The 21117-nt window shown below is 35.3% G+C and overlaps 1 protein-coding gene across 1 annotated transcript; it reads left to right on the top strand.

The window, feature by feature from the left end:
- Nucleotides 1-3419: 3419 nt before the first annotated feature.
- Nucleotides 3420-4640, top strand: LOC110608295. The gene has a single exon (XM_021747518.1). It carries the CDS (start codon nucleotides 3420-3422, stop codon nucleotides 4638-4640), a length of 1221 nt encoding a protein of 406 aa, XP_021603210.1.
- The last annotated feature ends 16477 nt before the right edge of the window (nucleotides 4641-21117 follow it).

Below are 21117 nucleotides of genomic sequence, written 5' to 3'. Positions count from 1 at the left end.
ATCTGGTCTTTCAACTCATCTCATATCATAACACAACATATTGAGGAACTAGAGATCAGTCAACATCCATAATACAACATAAACGCACATGCGTAAACATGGCATTACACATCAACATGCAAGACAGGACTCCTCATCCTATCCTAGTGGACATGATCTTACCCTTAATCTTTCTTACTGTGCTTGCCCTCCGATAAACAAAACCTCTTTCCGATGTGAGATAACTTGCTCCACACACCGTACTTCTGAGGCCCTATGCTCTGATACCATCTGTAACAGCCCGGACACCGATACCCCTCTGTAACGGCTCCAAACTGCTCGGCGCTAGGATCCAGATCGGCTTAAGGCCGCCTAGACCCGTAGCAAGCCTGCTACTGAACTCTGGGTACCTGCTCAATCCCATACATGAGCCAACTAAACACTAGCTTTGAAAACATTTTCTGTAAAACTACCAGGCTTAACCTTAAAATCACAGCCTTCAAGGCCGACACCAGTGATCTACTACCACACTCAACCTCTATGCACTATGTCTGAAAACATAGAACCCACTCTCTCAGGGTCAGCATATCACAGGTTAGTCTTGATGTCTGTTCTGGGTCAAGGGATTTACCCTTTCTTCCCTCTCAGATGGGTCAAGGGATTTTATACCCTTTCTTCCCTGATCACTGGAGTTTTAGAAACACAGCATATGTTAAGCCTAGCTTGACACATTTCTCATCAAGAAACGGAAAACAGGACACATGCAGACACTAGGGATTCAGCACACACTGGGCAAAGCACATACTATACTTTCCATCCTCTAGCTTTTCATTAACTTTGTACATACATCATCATATCAGATCCTTTATATACATCATGTCCACTACTATACTATACAAGCATACATAACATAACATAACATCTCTTGAACTATTAACATTACATATACACCAACTCGTCACATACTTATACATGCCTACATATCAAGCCATACTATGCTGTTATATAACTTCTTCATTTCTCCTTACTTTATCATCTTTGCCTTCTGATAGCTCACTCTGATCACACTTTGGCCCTGCAACACTGGGGTTAGGGGAATGGGGTGAGCTATAAAGCCCAGTGAGTAGAAACTATAAAAACAGTTCATTCATTCATTTACATGCTCTCATGAAATGCATCACAGCACAAACATATCACATCTCGGATTAGACATGACTCCAGAACTCCCTCTGTCGGTGCCCGGCTCCCTGAGGAGCTCTCAAAAGCACTACATGCTCTAGTGCCCGGCTTCTACTGCGAAGCTCTCAAAGGTCTTATCTAGGCATAACAGGTCGCGGGCTACTGGAGTCGCCTTGGTCCATCCCTATCAACAATAATAATGCAATGCAATGCAACATTCTCGTGATCTCTAATGCAATACAACCTGGTATTACATGGCATCCATGATGCGTGTCTCATGCTCATACTGGCATTATCTTTAAACATTAACTTTAAAACATGCATAGTTAGTTCTACTCACCTGAAGCCTCTGCTCAGCTAACTCTGGGCTATCTCTAACACTGGAGCTAAACACCTCTCCTCAGGTCCGATCCTACACAGGTAGACTCACATGAGGTGCCAAACAACTCTAACATAACTCTGAAACATCTCTTTTAAACCCCTCTAAAACCTCATAAGCATGCATGGAAAAACATGCAAAGGAAGGCAAAACAGAGCACCTTCGGCGGCACTTTCGGCGGCCAAAAGTCTCCTCCAGAGACGAAACTCAGGTAGGTTCGGCGGCACCTTCGGCGGCCGAATGTGCATGACAGATCCGAAAGTCCAACTTCCGGAAGCAAGGTTAGGCAGCCGAAACTACCTCCTTAAGGGGTTCGGCGGCCGAAACTCCTTTCGGCGGCCGAACCTGAGTTCATCCAGAACCCAGATCATGCACCAACACACCTCCCTAAGCCTTCCTAACCCACTTAACATGCATACCACTTCTTAAAACCATGCATAAACCTCTAAAAGAGCTTAAAACACCCTAAACTCTAACACATAACCACATATACACACATAGTGCATAAAGGGTCCATAAAACCCTCCCATGCACAACCATGCAACACATGCATATCTACCCCTTTTCCCTTCAGAAAACTTGCTTAAAACACTATAAAACATAGAGATCAACCCTTACCTCTACAGTTGGTGTGACCTCAACTTCACAACGTGGAGAACCAAGCTTCACAAGCTTCAACCTCTAAAACCTTGCTCAAAGCTCACAACTCTTCAAAACAAGGATAAAACTCATTAAAAATCATGGAAAAACTTCTAAAAACCATAAAATCACGTCAAGGAGAACATGAGCTCACCTTGGGTGAGAAGAGGAAGAAAACTCTACTCCTCAACCGACCTAAGGCCCCTTTTATAGCTGGCTTGGTCAACCACATTCGACGGCCAAACATGCAGGCAAAACCATGCAACGTTCGGAAGTCGAACATGACCTTCGGAAGCCAAAACCATGCCACCTTCGGCGGCCGAACTTGACCTTCGGCGGCCGAACCTGCATTTGACCTCCTTGACCGTTTCTCGTCAAAACTCATTTCCTCTTATGTTAAAATCATCAAAACACTTAAAACCTTTTAGAAAACCTTTGTTAAACCCTTGCTTAACCCTTACCAAAGGGTCCGACATCTGACATTCCACCGGACGGTAAGAATTCCGATGCCTGAACGAGCCGGGTATTACAATAACCTTGTGAAAAGTGCATCCTTGTAACCTTGTGAGGTCAAAGGTTCGACTCCCCCACCCCCTATTTCAAAAAAAAACAAAAAAAAAGGACTTGATTAATTAATAACTAAGCATTTCTCAAAAAGTTTCTATTAAATATTTAAGTAATAGTAAATTACAGATATAATTTTATAAGTAGTATTTAAATGTTTTAATTACTTATTCCATGTTTTACTTCACTTTAATATTTTTATTATTAAAATAATAAAAGATGCAAATACATAATAAAAATTGAATAATATCATTTTCTTCATTTTAGAAGCTAACATTTTTAATTGTTTGAGGATATCAAATATTCACAAAATTGGTGGGGTGGTTGTCGTGAGGATGGGAGAGGGATGAATTGGCTCTCGTGGGATCGAATGTGTGGGCGTAAATCGGAAGGTGGGATGGGCTTTTAGGATTTGGCTAGTTTTAATACTGCCTTATTGGGAAAGCAAGGTTGGCGTTTGTTGGTTGATACCAATTCTCTTTTATATAGAGTGCTCAAAGCTAGATATTTTCCGAATGGGGAATTTTTGTTAGCTCGGTTAGGTTCTAACTATAGCTTCGTTTGGAAGAGTATTTTGTCTTCTCAACAAGTGTTGCAACGTGGGGTAAGGTAGCAAATTGGTGATGGTAAGTAGGTTTTTGTTGTTAATTGCCCTTGGATTCCTCGGGATATTGGTTTTATGCCTTTAGATGAGTCGATGTTTGTTCCTGAAGCCATGAGAGTATGTGATTTGTTTGTTGAAGGTGAGCTGCGTTGGGATGTAGAGAAGCTAATGAATATTTTTAGTGTTGCTGATATGAGAGCTATTCTTACTATTCTATTGCCTCTATTCCCAAAACCAGATAAATTAATTTGGCACTTGCATAAGAAGGGTGTGTACTCAGTTAAATCTGCCTATTTTTGTGCCTTAGAATTGTCGGGTAGGACTGGTGTGCTAGATTATAATGATGGGTGGAACCATCTTTGGTCTCTTGATATTCCTCCTAAAGTTCGTGATTTTCTTTGGCGTGCTTATCGTGGAGTGTTTCCTACTCGGGATATTCTTTTGAGGCGTGGGATACATGTACCTGCTACATGTCTTTTTTGTGATCATGATGAATCTATTTCACATGTTTTTTTGCATTGTCCAATGGCTGTTGAGTTATTGAGACTTGCTGATTTTTCTACTGCTGTTGATTTTCCTATATTCATGGATTTCTTTATTCATATTTATAATACTTTTGGCAGAGAAAGGACAGCACGTATGGCTATACATGCATGGAAGTTATGGCATGTCAGGAATGAAAGATTATGGGTCAATAAAGTTTTGTCACCTAGTGAGGTTCATCATGCTGCTAGTTCCTATTTTACTGATTATGTGGCTTTACTTGTGGCTCGGCTAAGGACGTTATCCCACTCATCTGTTCCTCGTGTGCTCCATTTGGTTGAGGCTACCACTCTTGAAGTTGATTGGATTGCATTCATTGATTGTGCAGTCTTTGCTAGTGCTGATTTGTTCGATTTTGCAGCAGTATTTGAGGACTTGGAAGGCTTCTTTTCCATTGTAATTTCGGGTTTCTATGAGGGGGGTGGGCAACCTGTTATTGCTGAAACTTTGGCCTTGCGTCAATGTGTATCTTATGCTAGAGATTGTTTTCTTCAGCCTGGTTGTATTTTTACGGATAACCAATCCTTAGTCTTGGCTATTTGCTCTCCTCTGGATGACTTTTCGGAGTTTGGATTAGTTATTTCTGATTGCAAGGATGCTATGCGGTCTCATGGTAACATTCATGTTCGTTGGGTACGGCGTTCAGAAAATAGAGCCACCCATTTATTAGCTAGAGAGTCTATTCATCATGGTAGATTCAAGATTTGGATTGACATTTCTGATTGTCTCTTGGATTATTATTCTACAAGATAAATAAAGTCTTTCTTGATTCAAAAAAAAAATCAAATATTCACAAAAATAACAAAAGATACAAAATACATAATAAAAAATGGAATAGTTGAAGTTGTTTAAAACATATTATCATTTTCATCATTTAAAATAATAACACTTCTTTAATTCTTTGAGTATATCAAAAATTTCTTCACTAATTTTAATGTAATTTTTGTATTTTTATTACTAATTTCAATTCTTTTGTATTACTAAAAAAATATAAAAATTTATAAATTTATAAATTTATCTCACTCACAATTAAACATCTAAAATAATGTCTTATAGTTTAAAAAATAAAAATTATTTAAATATCTAAGCTAACATTAATTATTAATTTGTGTTACAAGGACATAATAAATAAGATCAAGATAAGCCAAAATATCCATTATTCCGTAACTGCGATCAACTGTAACAACAAAACTCTCTAATATCAGAAGAAGAGAAGAGAGAGAGTAAACCACCTTCTTCTTCATAAGAGTTGATGAATGATCAGGCATGCCTAAGCCTGAGATGCTTTCATTGTGAAAATACCCATAGAAATGATACTACTTGCAAAAGCATGAATTAAAAATATAAGAATGAGAATCAAGAGGCAAAAAGAAACCAAAAACCGGAATTCTTTTCATTTGGATTTGAGGAAAATTTAAGAACAGTAATCCCATCAAAATTTTTCAACAACTTCCCTTTCAATCAACACAAAATCTTGAAGCTCATGGCAATAAAAATCCCTGAAAATAGTAACAAATAGTTCTATGAAATTCAAAAACCATTAATTTACATGCACAACCAATTTCACCGGTGGATTTATTTATTTTTATTTATTTTAATTCCAAATATTGGAAAAACACAGTCCAATAACAAGAAGTATGGCAAATATACGTTCCTCGTGACCGGCCGGTGAAGTATGGGCTTCCGCTGCTCCATTGCCTTTCACATCATTCGCCACGTTTTCAACCCCATGATAGGCGTCTCTTGTATCACTGATGACGTTTTCAGCAGCGTTCTTTGTATCGTTATAGGCGGTTGTAGTCCGATGAATTGCATTTTCCGCCGCGTTCTTAGTGTCATTAAGAGTGGAAGTTGTGCCGTCGATGAAGCTTTTGGTGTGATCGGCGGCTGTTTGGGTCACATTTTTTGTTTGGTCGAGAACTTCCCCCACAGGATCCGAATCAGATTGGACACTGAGGGAACAAAAAAGAGTGGTGAAGACAAGGCAGAGGAGGAAAAGAGAAAAGCATGGAGATTTTCTGGATCTACTCATGGCTTGTCTTCCCAATCAAATTTCTCGAACAGATCACAATGAAGAAGGAAGAAAATTTATATGCACAAGTCCTGCTGTAATCGAAACTTGAAAGTGATTATCAGCTCATAGACATATTAACTAGCTAAAGTAAGATCTCTATCAAAATGACTCAGAGATTTGGAATTAAGAAAGAGAAAATTCGAGAGTTGTATAATTATGAGCAATTCATGAATTTGAAGCGAAGTTTTGGTGGTTACAGCCGTATTTAGGAGATTCAAGTTTCCTGTGGGCAAAGAGAGAGATGGGTGCAGCACAACCAATGATGTATATATTCCATCCTTAAAAGTTTCTCTGTTTTTTTTTTTTTTTTTTTTTTTTTTTTTTCAATTCAGTTCTATTTAAATTCAAACTCAAGATTTCTTATATCATACTTTCTCTATATTTATTCATTTTTAATTTTCTTACAATATTATCCACTTTTCTTATTTACATCATCATACTATTATAAATTTATTTTATTTTATTTTATTTTATTTTTAATGTTGCCTTTTTTTAATATTTAAAACTAAGTAATAAATCTTATCTGAAATAAAAATAATGAACATTGATAATAAATATTGCCTTTTTTTAGAATACCTAATTTTAAAAAATTAAAAAAATATTTTTTTTAATTTTTATATTTGACAAAACTAATAATATAAAAATTCAATTTCTTTAAATTTTTATGAGTATTAATTTTGAACTAAAAAATAAATTTTGTTAAAATTGTTAGAATTTTATGAGAAATGATTTCACTTAATGCTATTTAGATTAGAATTACTTAATTAGCCATTGAATTTTTTTTTACTTTTTTTTATTTTTTTATTTTAATTTTATTTTTTATTTTAAATTAATAATTACTTTTTAAAAAATTATTTTAATTTAATATTAACTATTAATATTAAGAAATTTATTATATTATTTTACTAATGTAAAAAAATCATAAAAAATTAAGTAAAATTTAGATTTTAAATGTTATAAAAATATTAATAATAATTTTTCAATTAATGTGATAAAAATATTGTTATTGATAAAAATAAATATTTATATTTAGTTTAAAAATAATAAAAATTAAATTAATTTAAATTTATTATTAATTTATCTAATATAAAAAAATTCAATTGAATTTGATTATATTTAAATTAATTTCAAATAAATAAATTCTTTTATAAATAAAAAAGAATTAAATTCTATTATTAATAGAAGAAGTATATACCAAACAATAGCTTTAACATATTTTCATGCAGTTGAAGATTTAGTGGACTAAGAAATAGAGAAGGATGAAATATTTTTACAACAGTCAATGAAATAAAATTACTTATTTGATATGTAGATCTTACTAAATGTGTCGTGCATGTAATGCCGAGTTTAGAGAAAATTTTGATTATTAATTGATTAATTTTTTAAATGTTTTATCAATTGAATTACTAAATATGAATAATTATCTGTGCCCATATTTATATTTTATATGTCATAAATAACAAATTATACCTTAAAATGAAAATATTGATCACATACAGACATGTCATCTCCTCTTCAAGCAAATGAAACGTGTAATTTTCACTTATGGTCACTCGATTTAAGTTGTTGTTTCACGGCGATCACTGAACTTCAATTTATTTTAAAAAAATCATTTATTTTTAAATAATTAACTGAAACAGTCACTCAAATGAGTTTTTGATTAAATTTCTGATGAAACATACGCGTGACATGTTATACGTAACTTAAAAATTTTAAAAATCAAATTAAAGGCTTTAAACCTCTCTTTATATGATATTCACAAATCTCAAGTCTCTCATTTGTAACTCAACGTTTTTTCGTTCTCCCACTTTCATCGGTGAAGAAGTGCCTTAGAAATTACGTATGTATCTTCATCTGTTCTTCTTCTTTTTTTCTTCATATAGTCATTGTCGAATCGAAGTTCAATGAGGAGCATTTGTATAGGGGATTCGTTCAATATCCAAGTTGCACTTTTTCTTGTACTGGTTTAGAATGCGAATATGTGATTCTCAATATAATTCATTTTGGTTATATTTTTTTTTAAAATGGTATATGTATAGGAAAAAGAAGTTTTTTAGAGTATTGAAACTTGTTAGTTGCAAAAGATAATGGCAGGAGTTGGTAGTTCTGTAAAATTTACAATAAATTTACATGTTTGGGGAGTTAAGGGTGAGTACTCATATTTTGATGGAGATTGTTGGCCAATTAAAAAATATCAAAATAATATAATGTCATTGGTAAGAATTGATAAAATTTGCCAAGCTTTAAAGTTAGAGAGAACACTTAGGCATTTTTGGAGGGTTCCTGGTAGTGATTATAGGGATGGTCTTAGAGTATTAGGGAGTGACTAGGATATTATGTTTATGTGTGAACATGCTGTGGAAGGGGGAACTATAGAAGTATTTATTGAGCATTTGACAGTAGATGATTTAAGAAAGAATTTGAAAGAGAAACAATGAAATATAAAAGTAAGGGTGTTGTTTTAGAAGAGATTGAAGAAGAAAAATCTTCTTATACGGTTTTAAAGAAAAAATATAAGAGAAGAGCACCATTACTTCTGTGTGGTCCTAAAATGGATGCAAATGACCCTATTGCTCAAAGTTCACATGAAAATCAACCTGTAGCTGAAGTTAATGAGACAGAGAGTGAATTATTAAGAAGTAATGAGGGTGAAGGTAATGATGCAGCTCAATGCTCATATGAAAATCAACCTGTTGGGGAAATTAATGAGTCAAAGGGTGATAGGCGGTTGTCGAAGCCGTAAAAAATAAATCTATTAAACAATTGATCAAGCATAATTTAGCCACATTTTTATTATATTTTCTACTGTTTATTTACACATTTTTCTAGCTTAATTTGTGTTTTTGATATGTTTTTACAGAAAAGGAAGAAATTGGAAGGTTAGAGAAAAAGTGAAGAAAAAGCTGGAAAAGTGATTGGGTCAAAGTGATTTGCCCAAATCACTCGCAGAAACTGGCCAAATCACTCGCAGAGACAAAAAACAGAAACTGGACTGAACCCCAGGAAGCGATTGGGGCAAAATGAGCAAGTGATTTGCCCAAATCACTTTAATAGCAGAAAATACAGCAGAGGCGGGAAAAGAGCAGAAATTAGAAATTCAAAGAAAAGAAGTCCAAGTCCACTTCAAACACCACAAGATCAGTCCCAAGAGCCACGCCCTTCACTTAGAGAGTTCCATTCTCAATCAAACACAAAATTCAAAGAGGAATCAAAGACTACAAAGAAGACCAAATCAAATTGAGATTACAAAACCCTAATCAAATTGGACTTGGGACTCTCCAGCTATAAAAGGGCAGCATCAAAGGCACCTCAGGATCTCTTTCTGCATCTGCCATCTTCGGAAATTCTCCAGCAACACAGCAGAAACTTTCCTTCTTTCTTTTCTTCTTTATTTTTGTGTATTTTAGTCACCATGAGTGGCTAAATTCATTATTTTCTAGTTGAAGTTGAGAATATTCAGATTTGTGATGAATTGGGAGGTTTAATACTCCATTGTTGAACTCTTGTTTGTTTCAATATTTATGCAATCTGATCGTTTCTATAAATATTACTTTGCTTTTAGAATCAATAAGGGCCCATTGCTTTTAAATTGCTTAAGTAATATTGTTTGAATGATTGAGGTCCGTAATTGCTTAGGTTGTTCAAATACACATTTAATCAAGTTGCATAATCTAAACTTGACCACGCGGTTGGCAAGGATAGAATTGGGTTTCTCTAAGTCTTAATGCAGTCAACAGTTGTTCGATGCTACAATGCCCCAAGGACGTTCCTTGGCAACTTGTTGATTAGTATTTGATTAGCGAACGTTTCCTAATCAAACTAGAACTAAGGAGGAATTTGGATTGTGAGAAGCGTCTTCCACAACCAAAACTGATTTATTGAAATCAAATAGGAGTCTTTAAAAATCAAGGATCAATTCTGAACAAACTGAATTAAGACTCACACTTCAGCTAGAATCTTTTTCTCATTGAAATTCTCATCTATTTAAATTATTGCTTTCTTTTGCTATTTAATTTTAATCATCAAATCAAAACCCCCCTCTTTTATTTACTTGCTATTTACCTAGTCATTATTAGGAAAATCTTTGGTGTCAATTCCCTGTGGTTCGACCCTATTGCCACTATCTGCAAATTTATTTGTTGATTGATAATAGGTTTATTTTTGACGGCTTCGACAACCGCTTATCAACAATCAACAATAAACTTGTAGATAGTGGCAATAGGGTCGAACCACAGGGAATTGACACCAATGATTTTCCTAATAATGACTAGGTCAAGTAAATAACAAGTAATTAAAAGAGGGGGGTTTTGAGTTGATGGATTAACACTAAATAACAAAAGAAAGCAATAATTTAAAGATGAGTAAATCAATAAGAGAAAAGCTTCTAGTTGCAGTATGGATCTATTTCAGATTGTTTAGAATTGATCATTGATTCTTTAATACTCCTATTTATCTCAATAAATTAGTTTAGGATGTGGAAGACGCTTCTCACAATCCAAATTCCTCCTTAGTTCTAGTTTGATTAGGAAACGTTCGCTAATCAAACACTAGTTAACAAGTTGCCAAGGAACGTCCTTGGAGCCTTTGGCATCGAACAACTGTTAACTGCATTAAGATTTAGAGAAACCTAATTCTAACCTTGCCAACCGCGTGGTCAAGTTTAGGTCATGCAACTTGATTAAATTTGTGTTCAAATAATATAAGCAATTACGGACTTAAATTATTCAAACAATTGTTACTCAAGCAATTAAAAGCAATAGGCCTAAATTGATTCTAGAAGCAAAGCAACAATTATAGAAAGATCAAATTGCATAAATATTGAAAATAAATAGAAGTTTAACAATGGAGATTTAAATCTCCCAATTCATCACAAATCTGAATTTTCCAACTTCAACTAGAAAGGAAAGTGTTTAGCCACTCATGGTGGACAAAATCACAGAAGAGAAAAAAAGAAAGAAGAGATTGCTGCGTTTCTGGAGAGTTTCTGAAGCTGAGAGATGATCAGAAGATGCCCCTTGCTGGTTTGGAGGTTGCTCTTTTATAGCTGAAGAATTCCATCCTTCTAGGGTTTTGAAATCCCTTTTTAATTTGGCTTGTGATTCCTCTTTTGATGTTGAATTTAATTGCAACTGGAATTCCTTAAGTGAGAAACTCTTTCGTGGCTCTTGGAATTGTTTTGGTAGTGATTGAGTTGGATTTGGACTTCTGAAAACTCAAAATTCGATTTCCTGAACAATTTCCCGCTCTTCTGTCAGTTTCTGCTGTCAAAGTGATTTGCCCGGTGATTTGAGTGTTTTGGGCAAATCACTGACCCAATCACTTTTCTGTGAGTCAGTCCAGTTTTTTGCTCTCTGTCTTCTGCGAGTGATTTGGCCAGTGTCTTCGAGTGTCTTGGGCAAATCACTTGCCCATATCACTTCTGCCTGTTGCCTCCAGGTTTCTGCTGTCAAAGTGATTTGCCCGGTGATTTGAGTGTTTTGGGCAAATCACTGACCCAATCACTTTTCTGTCAATTTTCTGCACTTTTTCTCCAATTTTCCAATTTCTTCATTTTCTGTAAAAACAAGATAAAAACCATAAATTAAACTAAAAAATGTGTAAATAAACAATAATAATTATGATAAAAATGTGGCTAAATTATGCTTGATCAAATACCCCCACACCTAGCTTTTTGCTTGTCCTCAAGCAACAAATAACTTAGTCAATCAAGCTCCTTTTTCCTTAGAGCCTAAGTACCACTTAATTAGCCCCCCCTAGACTCCTAAATTGAAGTATCACAGTATAGAATACATGCACCAAGGTTGTTCTTCTCTTTTCCTTGTTTCCCCTTACCTATCATGGTCAAAGGAAAGGTTTTTGATTCATTCATGCTTATTCTCTTTGTATAAGCTCAATGCAACATCTAAGAGAGACTTGCCCTTCTATGGACATTTTATTTTATTTTATTCAGCAGCACTTTTTTTTTTTTATTCTTGCCTGAAAAAGTCACTAACCTTTTTACGCGAAGGTGCATATTGGTGATACCCACCCCCGGTTACTCAGTTAGTCACTTCTTCAAGTGGCTACTAGCTCTGTTCACAGCTTATTTGGCCATAGGAACAGGTTTTATGATTTGTGCTTTGTGCTGGTTTTTCTTTTTCTTTTCTTTTCATGACAGTTTGTGCAAATCACCTCATAGGGAGTTACACTAACTTTTTATTTGCATGTATTTATATTTTTATTTCCCTTGACCAATACAAATTTAGAGATTCAATTTAAGAAAAGAACTTCCAAAGTGAAGGTAGCACACTATAATTGATTCAATTTAGGCTTAAAGGGGTGGAAAATCAATGGGGTCATGAGATAGGAAGCTCTTTTAACCTTGTTATCTATGCTGAGTAGAGCAAAAGCTAAGTCAAAATTCTGTGTGTGTGTGTGCAAAAAGTGAAAAAAATGTGTGAAAAAATTTTGGTGTGTGTTTATGGGGCAAAAAGATGCAAAAAGAAATAAAAAGAAAGCAAAAAGATAATGTAAACGGAAAAAATATAACCTAAACCTAATAGCAAATACCCCCACACCTATCCCAAACATTGTCCTCAATGTTTAAACATAAATATGAAAAAATTAATAAGGAGAAGGAAAGGGACTGCCTGGGATGTGGGTGATTTGAGCAGGTGATTTGGGCAAATCACTAGTCAAATCACTGTCGTGGCTGGTCTGTGGGCAGAAAATGTTGAACCAGCAGCTGCAACATGCTTTCCATGTGCTGCATCCTGTCTTGAGCCTCCACCGAATGGTCTTGAGGTGCCTTTTATGTCCTCCAAGGTCCACCCAATTGCTTTCTTATGCTTCCTCAACAGATCAAGGAGCTTTTCCTCTTCTTCTTGGCTGAGCTGGTTAGCAATAATTGCTGGAAGTGAATTTTCAGCTCCCAAGTAGGCATATTTGAGGTGGCTGGGCAATGGTTTCAGTTTTGGTACAGTTGCTGTTTGTGCTGATTTCTGCTGTTTGCTGTCTGATTTGGGCTGTGATTTGGGCAGATTATCTGGTGATCTGGGCAAATCACTGTCTGTCAAGTCTGTCTGCTCTAGTGATTTGGTCTGTGATTTGAGCAGATTATCTGGTGATCTGGGCAAATCACTGGGCAAATCACCCACATCCAGCAAGTTACAGCAGTCTGCTGTTTTTTCTGTTTCAGTGATGTTGCTGTCCACTTCTCCTTTCCTGCAAAGACCATCATAAAGTAAATTTTCTTGATCAAAATCAAAAATTTCTTGACTTAAATCATCAATAACATCAAGGCCATAAACAGGAGAAACATCATTGGGGAATTTCATGGCATCATAAACATTAAATTTGATAACTTCCCCTTCAAACTCCATAGTCAATGTGCCATCATGCTCATCAATTTTAGTTCTTGCTGTACTTAAGAATGGTCTTCCAAGTAGGATATCAGAGGTGATTTTACCCTTGTCTTCCTCCATGTCAATAACATAAAAATCTGCTGGAAAGACTAATTGGTCCACTTGCACCAACATATCTTCTAGCACTCCCTTGGGGTAGACAACAGATCGATCAGCCAATTGGATCATAATGCTGGTGCCCTTGAGTGTACCTGCATTCAACAAGTTAAAAATAGAAAGAGGCATGACATTTATTGAAGCTCCAAGGTCACACATGGCCTTTTTTATTCCTATGTTGCCTATTTTGCATGAAATGACAAACATTCCTCTATCCTTGCATTTGGTGGGAAGTTTCCTTTGAATGACAGCTGAGACACACTCCTCCACACTTACCTTTTTATGTTCAGCAAGTTTCCTCCTATTGGTGCATAGCTCTTTGAGAAATTTAGCATACCTTGGTATTTGTTTGATAGCATCAAGTAGGGGTATGTTGATTTCCACTTTGCGAAGTGTCTCCAATATCTCTTTTTCCTCTTTCTCCTTTTGGGATCTTGCAAATCTCTTTGGGAAGGGAGGAGGTACCTTGAATTTCTCCATAAGTTGTTGTTTCTGCCTTTGACTGGATTCTGCCTGGTCTATTGATTTGGGCAGATCACTCTCTGCCTTCTCTGGTGATTTGGGCAAATCACTGCTGGACAGCTCAGTTTGCCCAGCGATTGGGTCAGTTTCTACTAGTGAATTGGGCAAATCACTGCCCTGATCACTTTCTGGCAGAATTTCTTCCATGGCCTGTTTTTGCAATTTTTTAGCTTTGCTGTCTTGTAGCTCTTTTCCACTCCTCAATGTGATGGCACTAGCATTTTGTCTTGGATTTATCTCAATTTGGGAGGGTAGCTTCCCTTGAGACTCAAATTTGCTCATTGAAGTGGCCATTTGGCTCACTTGTTGCTCAAGATTTTGGACAACAGCAGGGGATGCAATAGTGGCTGATTCAGTGGTGTATGTTGCTAGTTCAGTAAGTGCAACATCTTCTGGTTCAGTTGTGTCAATTTTTGAGGTTGCTGGTGTTTGGACAGCAACAAGGGATGCAATGGTGGCAGATTCAGCACTTGCTGATTTTTGGACAGCAGGTTCAGCAATTGCCGGTGCAATTTCAGCAGTGGCAGGTGTGGCATTGGGTGAATTTGCTGGTGCAGAAAATTTTGCAGTAACCTGGAATCGGGTATCTGGTTCAGCTTCAAGTGTAGTGGTGATTTGTGCAGCAGACTCAGCAGCTTGGTCTGTTTCTTCGTCATCGTCCCATAGATCTTAAAGCTCTTCCTCTCTTCTTAATATGTGCGCGTTTATTGAATTGACCGCTTGATCCACTTGCTGTTGGAGAATTTTCCCAGAAATTTCCAATTTTCTTACCATCTCTTCAAGTTCCATATTGGAGTTTTGAGGTGTTGCTTGGGCTTGATAGTTTTGGTAGTAGTCAGCCCTTGCATAGCCATAATTCGGATTGTCCCCCCAACATGGATTGTATTGCAGATCTCTTTGGTAGTCATGGTAGTGGTATGTCCTTGTATAGCCATAGCTCATATTGTCTCCCCAACCTGAATTGTATGTGTCAAGGTAGAGATTATGTCTTGGCTGTCCATAGAATCCTGCATGTGCTTGTTGAAGTTGTTGGGCTTGACCTATACCATAATTTCTCACCATAGAGGTTAGTTCAGAAATTTGAGAAGAGAGAAAAGACATACTTACCGTAGCCATGCTTGTAAGGTCTTGGCAGTGCGTTCAATTTCAGGATCGTAAAGAAGAGCTTCTTTACGATCAGCCCTGGTCATAAAAGGAAAATACGTTAGTTTAAATCAATTCCCCGGCAACGGCGCCAATTTTTGATAGGCGGTTGTCGAAGCCGTAAAAAATAAACCTATTAAACAATCAACAATAAACTTGTAGATAGTGGCAATAGGGTCGAACCACAGGGAATTGACACCAATGATTTTCCTAATAATGACTAGGTCAAGTAAATAACAAGTAATTAAAAGAGGGGGGTTTTGAGTTGATGGATTAACACTAAATAACAAAAGAAAGCAATAATTTAAAGATGAGTAAATCAATAAGAGAAAAACTTCTAGTTGCAGTATGGATCTATTTCAGATTGTTTAGAATTGATCATTGATTCTTTAATACTCCTATTTATCTCAATAAATTAGTTTAGGATGTGGAAGACGCTTCTCACAATCCAAATTCCTCCTTAGTTCTAGTTTGATTAGGAAACGTTCGCTAATCAAACACTAGTTAACAAGTTGCCAAGGAACGTCCTTGGGGCCTTTGGCATCGAACAACTGTTAACTGCATTAAGATTTAGAGAAACCTAATTCTAACCTTGCCAACCGCGTGGTCAAGTTTAGGTCATGCAACTTGATTAAATTTGTGTTCAAATAATATAAGCAATTACAGACTTAAATTATTCAAACAATTGTTACTCAAGCAATTAAAAGCAATAGGCCTAAATTGATTCTAGAAGCAAAGCAACAATTATAGAAAGATCAAATTGCATAAATATTGAAAATAAATAGAAGTTTAACAATGGAGATTTAAATCTCCCAATTCATCACAAATCTGAATTTTCCAACTTCAACTAGAAAGGAAAGTGTTTAGCCACTCATGGTGGACAAAATCACAGAAGAGAAAAAAAGAAAGAAGAGATTGCTGCGTTTCTGGAGAGTTTCTGAAGCTGAGAGATGATCAGAAGATGCCCCTTGCTGGTTTGGAGGTTGCTCTTTTATAGCTGAAGAATTTCATCCTTCTAGGGTTTTGAAATCCCTTTTTAATTTGGCTTGTGATTCCTCTTTTGATGTTGAATTTAATTGCAACTGGAATTCCTTAAGTGAGAAACTCTTTCGTGGCTCTTGGAATTGTTTTGGTAGTGATTGAGTTGGATTTGGACTTCTGAAAACTCAAAATTCGGTTTCCTGAACAATTTCCCGCTCTTCTGTCAGTTTCTGCTGTCAAAGTGATTTGCCCGGTGATTTGAGTGTTTTGGGCAAATCACTGACCCAATCACTTTTCTGTGAGTCAGTCCAGTTTTTTGCTCTCTGTCTTCTGCGAGTGATTTGGCCAGTGTCTTCGAGTGTCTTGGGCAAATCACTTGCCCATATCACTTCTGCCTGTTGCCTCCAGGTTTCTGCTGTCAAAGTGATTTGCCCGGTGATTTGAGTGTTTTGGGCAAATCACTGACCCAATCACTTTTCTGTCAATTTTCTGCACTTTTTCTCCAATTTTCCAATTTCTTCATTTTCTGTAAAAACAAGATAAAAACCATAAATTAAACTAAAAAATGTGTAAATAAACAATAATAATTATGATAAAAATGTGGCTAAATTATGCTTGATCAAAGGGTGAACAAGAGGGGCATCGTGAAGTTAATAAAGATATCAGGAATTCTGAACATGATACATTTTCTGTGAATGATTATTCATATTCAGCATTTATGGATAATGATAGGTTTGATGATTATTTAAATAATATTATCAATGACAGTCTTAATAAGAATGGAGAGAAGGGTGATGACATAAAAAATGAGAATGTTACTGTGAATGAGAATACTAGGGAGGAGGGTCATGTCAATGTAGGTGAGGAAGAGAGTCTACATGAATGTGATTTAGTGGATAATGATTACAACATGGAAGAAGGAGATGATGATGTTCAAATTATCTCTAATGAGTTGAATGATGGCTCACAACATGGTAGGTATAAAAAATAGATTCTAAATTCACTTTCCTATGAATGACTTGTTGAGGGTACATGCTAGGTATAAAAAAGCAGATTGTCCATGGAGGATTTGGGCTAGCAGGTTACATCCTAAAGATCCACTTGAAAAAGGAATGCAAATCAAATTTGCTTGTCTTGAGTACAACTATGGTAAAATATTCAAGAATTTTCATGTAACTAGTCAATGGATTGCTAATCATTACTTAGAAATATTTAGGATAGACATGAATTAGAGCGTAAATGGAATAGTATCAAGATTAAAGGAAGATTACAGTTACACTATTACTAGAATTAAGGCATGGAGATCAAAGGAGATTGCTCTTAAAATGATACATGGAAAGGAGGCATTGCCATATAAAGACTGCATGATTATAAATATGATCTTTTAAGGGCTAATCCTGGGAGAGGAGAAAGGAATGTTTCAAGGTATATACATTTGCTTGGCAGCCCTTAAGAATGCCTTCAAGAGTGGTTGTAGGCCAATGATATGTGTGGATGAGTGTTGGTTGAAAGGTACATATGGTGGCCAGTTACTATCAGCAGTGGGAATAGATCCTAATGACTGTATCTTCCCTATAGCATATGCAGTTGTACTGAGAGAGTGCACAGACACATGGCATTGGTTCATGGAGCAATTAAAAGAGGAGCTAGAAATGCAAAACAACCATCATTGGACTTTCATGTCTGACAGGCAAAAGGTAACTTTATATTTGTACTTCTATTAAATTTTGTAATTGTTAATTTCATTTTCTTATGGTATACTAATATGTAGCTATTTTTATTGTATTCAATTGTTAGCTGGTGTACTTAGCTAGGGATTACTGAATGTTATTTCTGAAATGTTTCTAAACTCTGAGCATAGGCTATGTATTAGGCACATGTACACCAATTTTAGAAATAAATTTAAGGGTAATGAATAGAAGGATTTGATTTGGATGGCAGCAAGAACTACATATAGGGCTAAGTTGGATATGTGGCTAGATAAAATTGAAGCAAAGAATAGTGATGCAAGAGAATGGCTAAGGGAAATGCCCCATGAGAATTGGTCAAGGGCTTGCTTCAAAACTGATGCAATATGTGATATGCTCACTAATAACCTGTGTGAATGCTTTAATAGGTATATCCTAGATATAAGAGATAAACCTATTATCATCATGCTTGAAATGATTAGAACCAAGTTAATGAAGAGACTTTTTGCAAAGAGGAAAAAGATTAAGAGTTTTCAAGGATCAATTTGTCCTAAAATACAGGAAAAAACTTGATGAAATGAAGGAGTGTAGTTGCTTGTTTCAAGCACACTTTTCTGGGGGTTCACAGATTCAAGTATTTGGTGATGGAAGTCAATTTGTTGTGGATTTGGAAAATAAGAGTTGTAGTTGTCGGAGATGGCAAATAAATAATATCCCTTGTATGCGTGCTTGAACTGTTATTTTTCAGAAAGATTAACAACCAGAGAGCTATGTGAATGGGTGTTATTTGAGGGAGACATATGTAAGAGTATACAGCCATATAATAAACCCAATAAATGGAAGTAATATGTGATTAAAAGCTGATAATAGGAACCAAAAAATACCAAATTAGCCTACAAGTAAAAAAAGAGGCAAAAAGCAAAAAAGAGGAGAAATGAGTCAAAAGGATTAGAGAGAGCAGCTGCATCTGGGAAGCTTTCAAGGCATGGAAGGATTTCTATGAAATGTAGCCAATGTGGAGAAATTGGGCACAACAAGGGATATCATAAGGAAAATCCACTAGTTTGGTAAGTATTGGTATCTTTACTATTTCATTATGCATGATTATAATTATGTTAAATTGATTTCAACATTATCATGGCAGGCTTCAACAATGAGGAAAAGGCCAAAAAAATTTTCAACAGATCCAACCATTTCACAAACTCCTCCAATTATACAGATATCAACAAATGCACACCAACCAAGCACTGAAGCTTCAAATCCTCCAACTAAATTCAATGGATGATGGATGTAGGTTTTGTTTGAGTGGTAAATGAGCTATGTGAATTGTATTCAATTGACTTGTGTGACTGAATGCAATATTTTTATGTGTTAACAGAGATCCAGTCAAAGGCTTCCATTAGTGTCTAGAACTTTACAAGACACATTTAGTGATGAAAATATTTTTATGACAATAAATAGGGTAAAGAGACTAATATATATATCAAATATTTATATACTACTCACCTGTTGTATATAATACATTATCACTTGATTTGTGTAGAACAATGAATGTGGAGAAAACTTAAGCCAACAGATACATCATGAAGATCACAATGTTAGTAAAGATAAGGAGAAAACAAGGACACAAAGGCATGCCAACAAAACTAATGGGCCCCTGAGATGATTGAAGAAATATATTGTTTTTACTCAATGGATCATGATGAAAAATTTTGTATTTTGTTACTTATTGAACAAAACTATAATTACTATCATATGAGAATAGTTTTTATTGGAATGTATTTTGTGCTTCAAAGCTGAAACAAGTTTTAGTATGTTTCAAAGTTGAAGCATTTTATTAAACTTTATATTCAATTTAAAGTTTCTATTGTATTTTGTGCTTCAAATCAATGATATTTAGATTCCATTCACAATGATAATACTACTTTCTTATTTTCCATTCACATTATACATCATATAAAAATTTCATTTCTTTCATTAAATATGAGATTACATAGTCTAAAACTGAGATTAATATTTCATGAACAGACGTTGCAGCCTACAATATTAAGTAAAAGTTGTAAAAATTAGTCCCATCAACCTGCATTTAACTACATATTTCCTATATGTTCATAACTGACAATATAATTTGTCAATTACTTTCCTATTACAATTTTCTCAAATATAATATAAAATTTACAACACGTGGCTATTATCAATAACTTCTTAACTCTACTATTAATAGCTGCAGTTTTTCTGTTTTGGACTTCAATTTTCCTCAATAAACCAGAAATAATTTATTTAGCACGATTTGAAAATGACTCATCAATCCATTGGAAAAACCCACAATAATTTCTATTCTGCAACACAAAAATTATAAATCCAATAAATGACTCTTCAAGTTGTAGAATGAAATGCATGTTGAAAAATAAAAAAGAAAGCTCACTCCATAATTTCGGCACCCATAAAATCGTTTATTTGAATTGCTCTCGATCCATGAAGTTTTCAAATTTGCATTGCATATTGATTGCATATTTCCTTCACTTCCTTCAAACATCATAGATGACCCTTTTTTTCATCTAAAATATATGAGTGAAATAAGTTCGTTATATAATTTTTTTTTTTTAACTTTCGATTCGACAATGAACAGATGGAGAAGAAAATAAATAAAGCGAACGAGAAAAAATTGAGTTATAATTGAGAGACTTAAAATTTGTGAATGTCATGCAAAAAGAGATTTAAAGCATATGATGATTTGATAAAATAATTTAATTTTTAAAATTTTTAAGTCACATCTATTGTGTGAGAAATTTTGATTTGTTCAAATAATTATTTAACGTTGATAATTTTATTAAAATAAATTAAATTCAATGACCGCTGTGATACAGTGATTTATGTCCGCTACGCATGAGTGAAAATTACCCAAAATGAAACTCTAACCATTTGATTTCATCAAATCGTTCATGGAAAAGAAAAGGCGGGAAATCCAAACAATAAAAAAAAGTAAAAAAGAAAAAAAATAACTACAAAATAAGACGCGCGCAGACTCTTCATCCCTGTCGAACTCGACCCTTCTTTTAACAACCTCTGAAAAATGGAGACTGGCGATTCGATTCCTTCAAAGGCATCGCTTTGCCACATTTCTTCCTCTCAAGAAGAAATCTTACGTCGCTGCCACCCGTTTCCATTGACGAGTCCGGCGATATCCCCGTGGCCTCGACAGGAATAATGATTATTTCCCCGCCGGAATCTCCCAAGGATAGTGAAAAATGGAAGTAACATCTCCCGCTATGGCGATGGTTTCACTACCCTGCCCCACCATCCACTATGGCAGCCGTCTGTAA

Source organism: Manihot esculenta, chromosome 2 (genome assembly GCF_001659605.2).
Source record: "Manihot esculenta cultivar AM560-2 chromosome 2, M.esculenta_v8, whole genome shotgun sequence".
Lineage (NCBI taxonomy): Eukaryota > Viridiplantae > Streptophyta > Magnoliopsida > Malpighiales > Euphorbiaceae > Manihot > Manihot esculenta.
The sequence above is the reverse complement of the archived record's forward strand: the minus strand, read 5'-3'. Positions and strand labels throughout refer to the sequence as shown.

Excerpts from the sequence above, each read along its gene's own strand:
- LOC110608295 (XM_021747518.1), top strand. The coding sequence starts at position 3,420 with ATGCCTTTAGATGAGTCGATGTTTGTTCCTGAAGCCATGAGAGTATGT.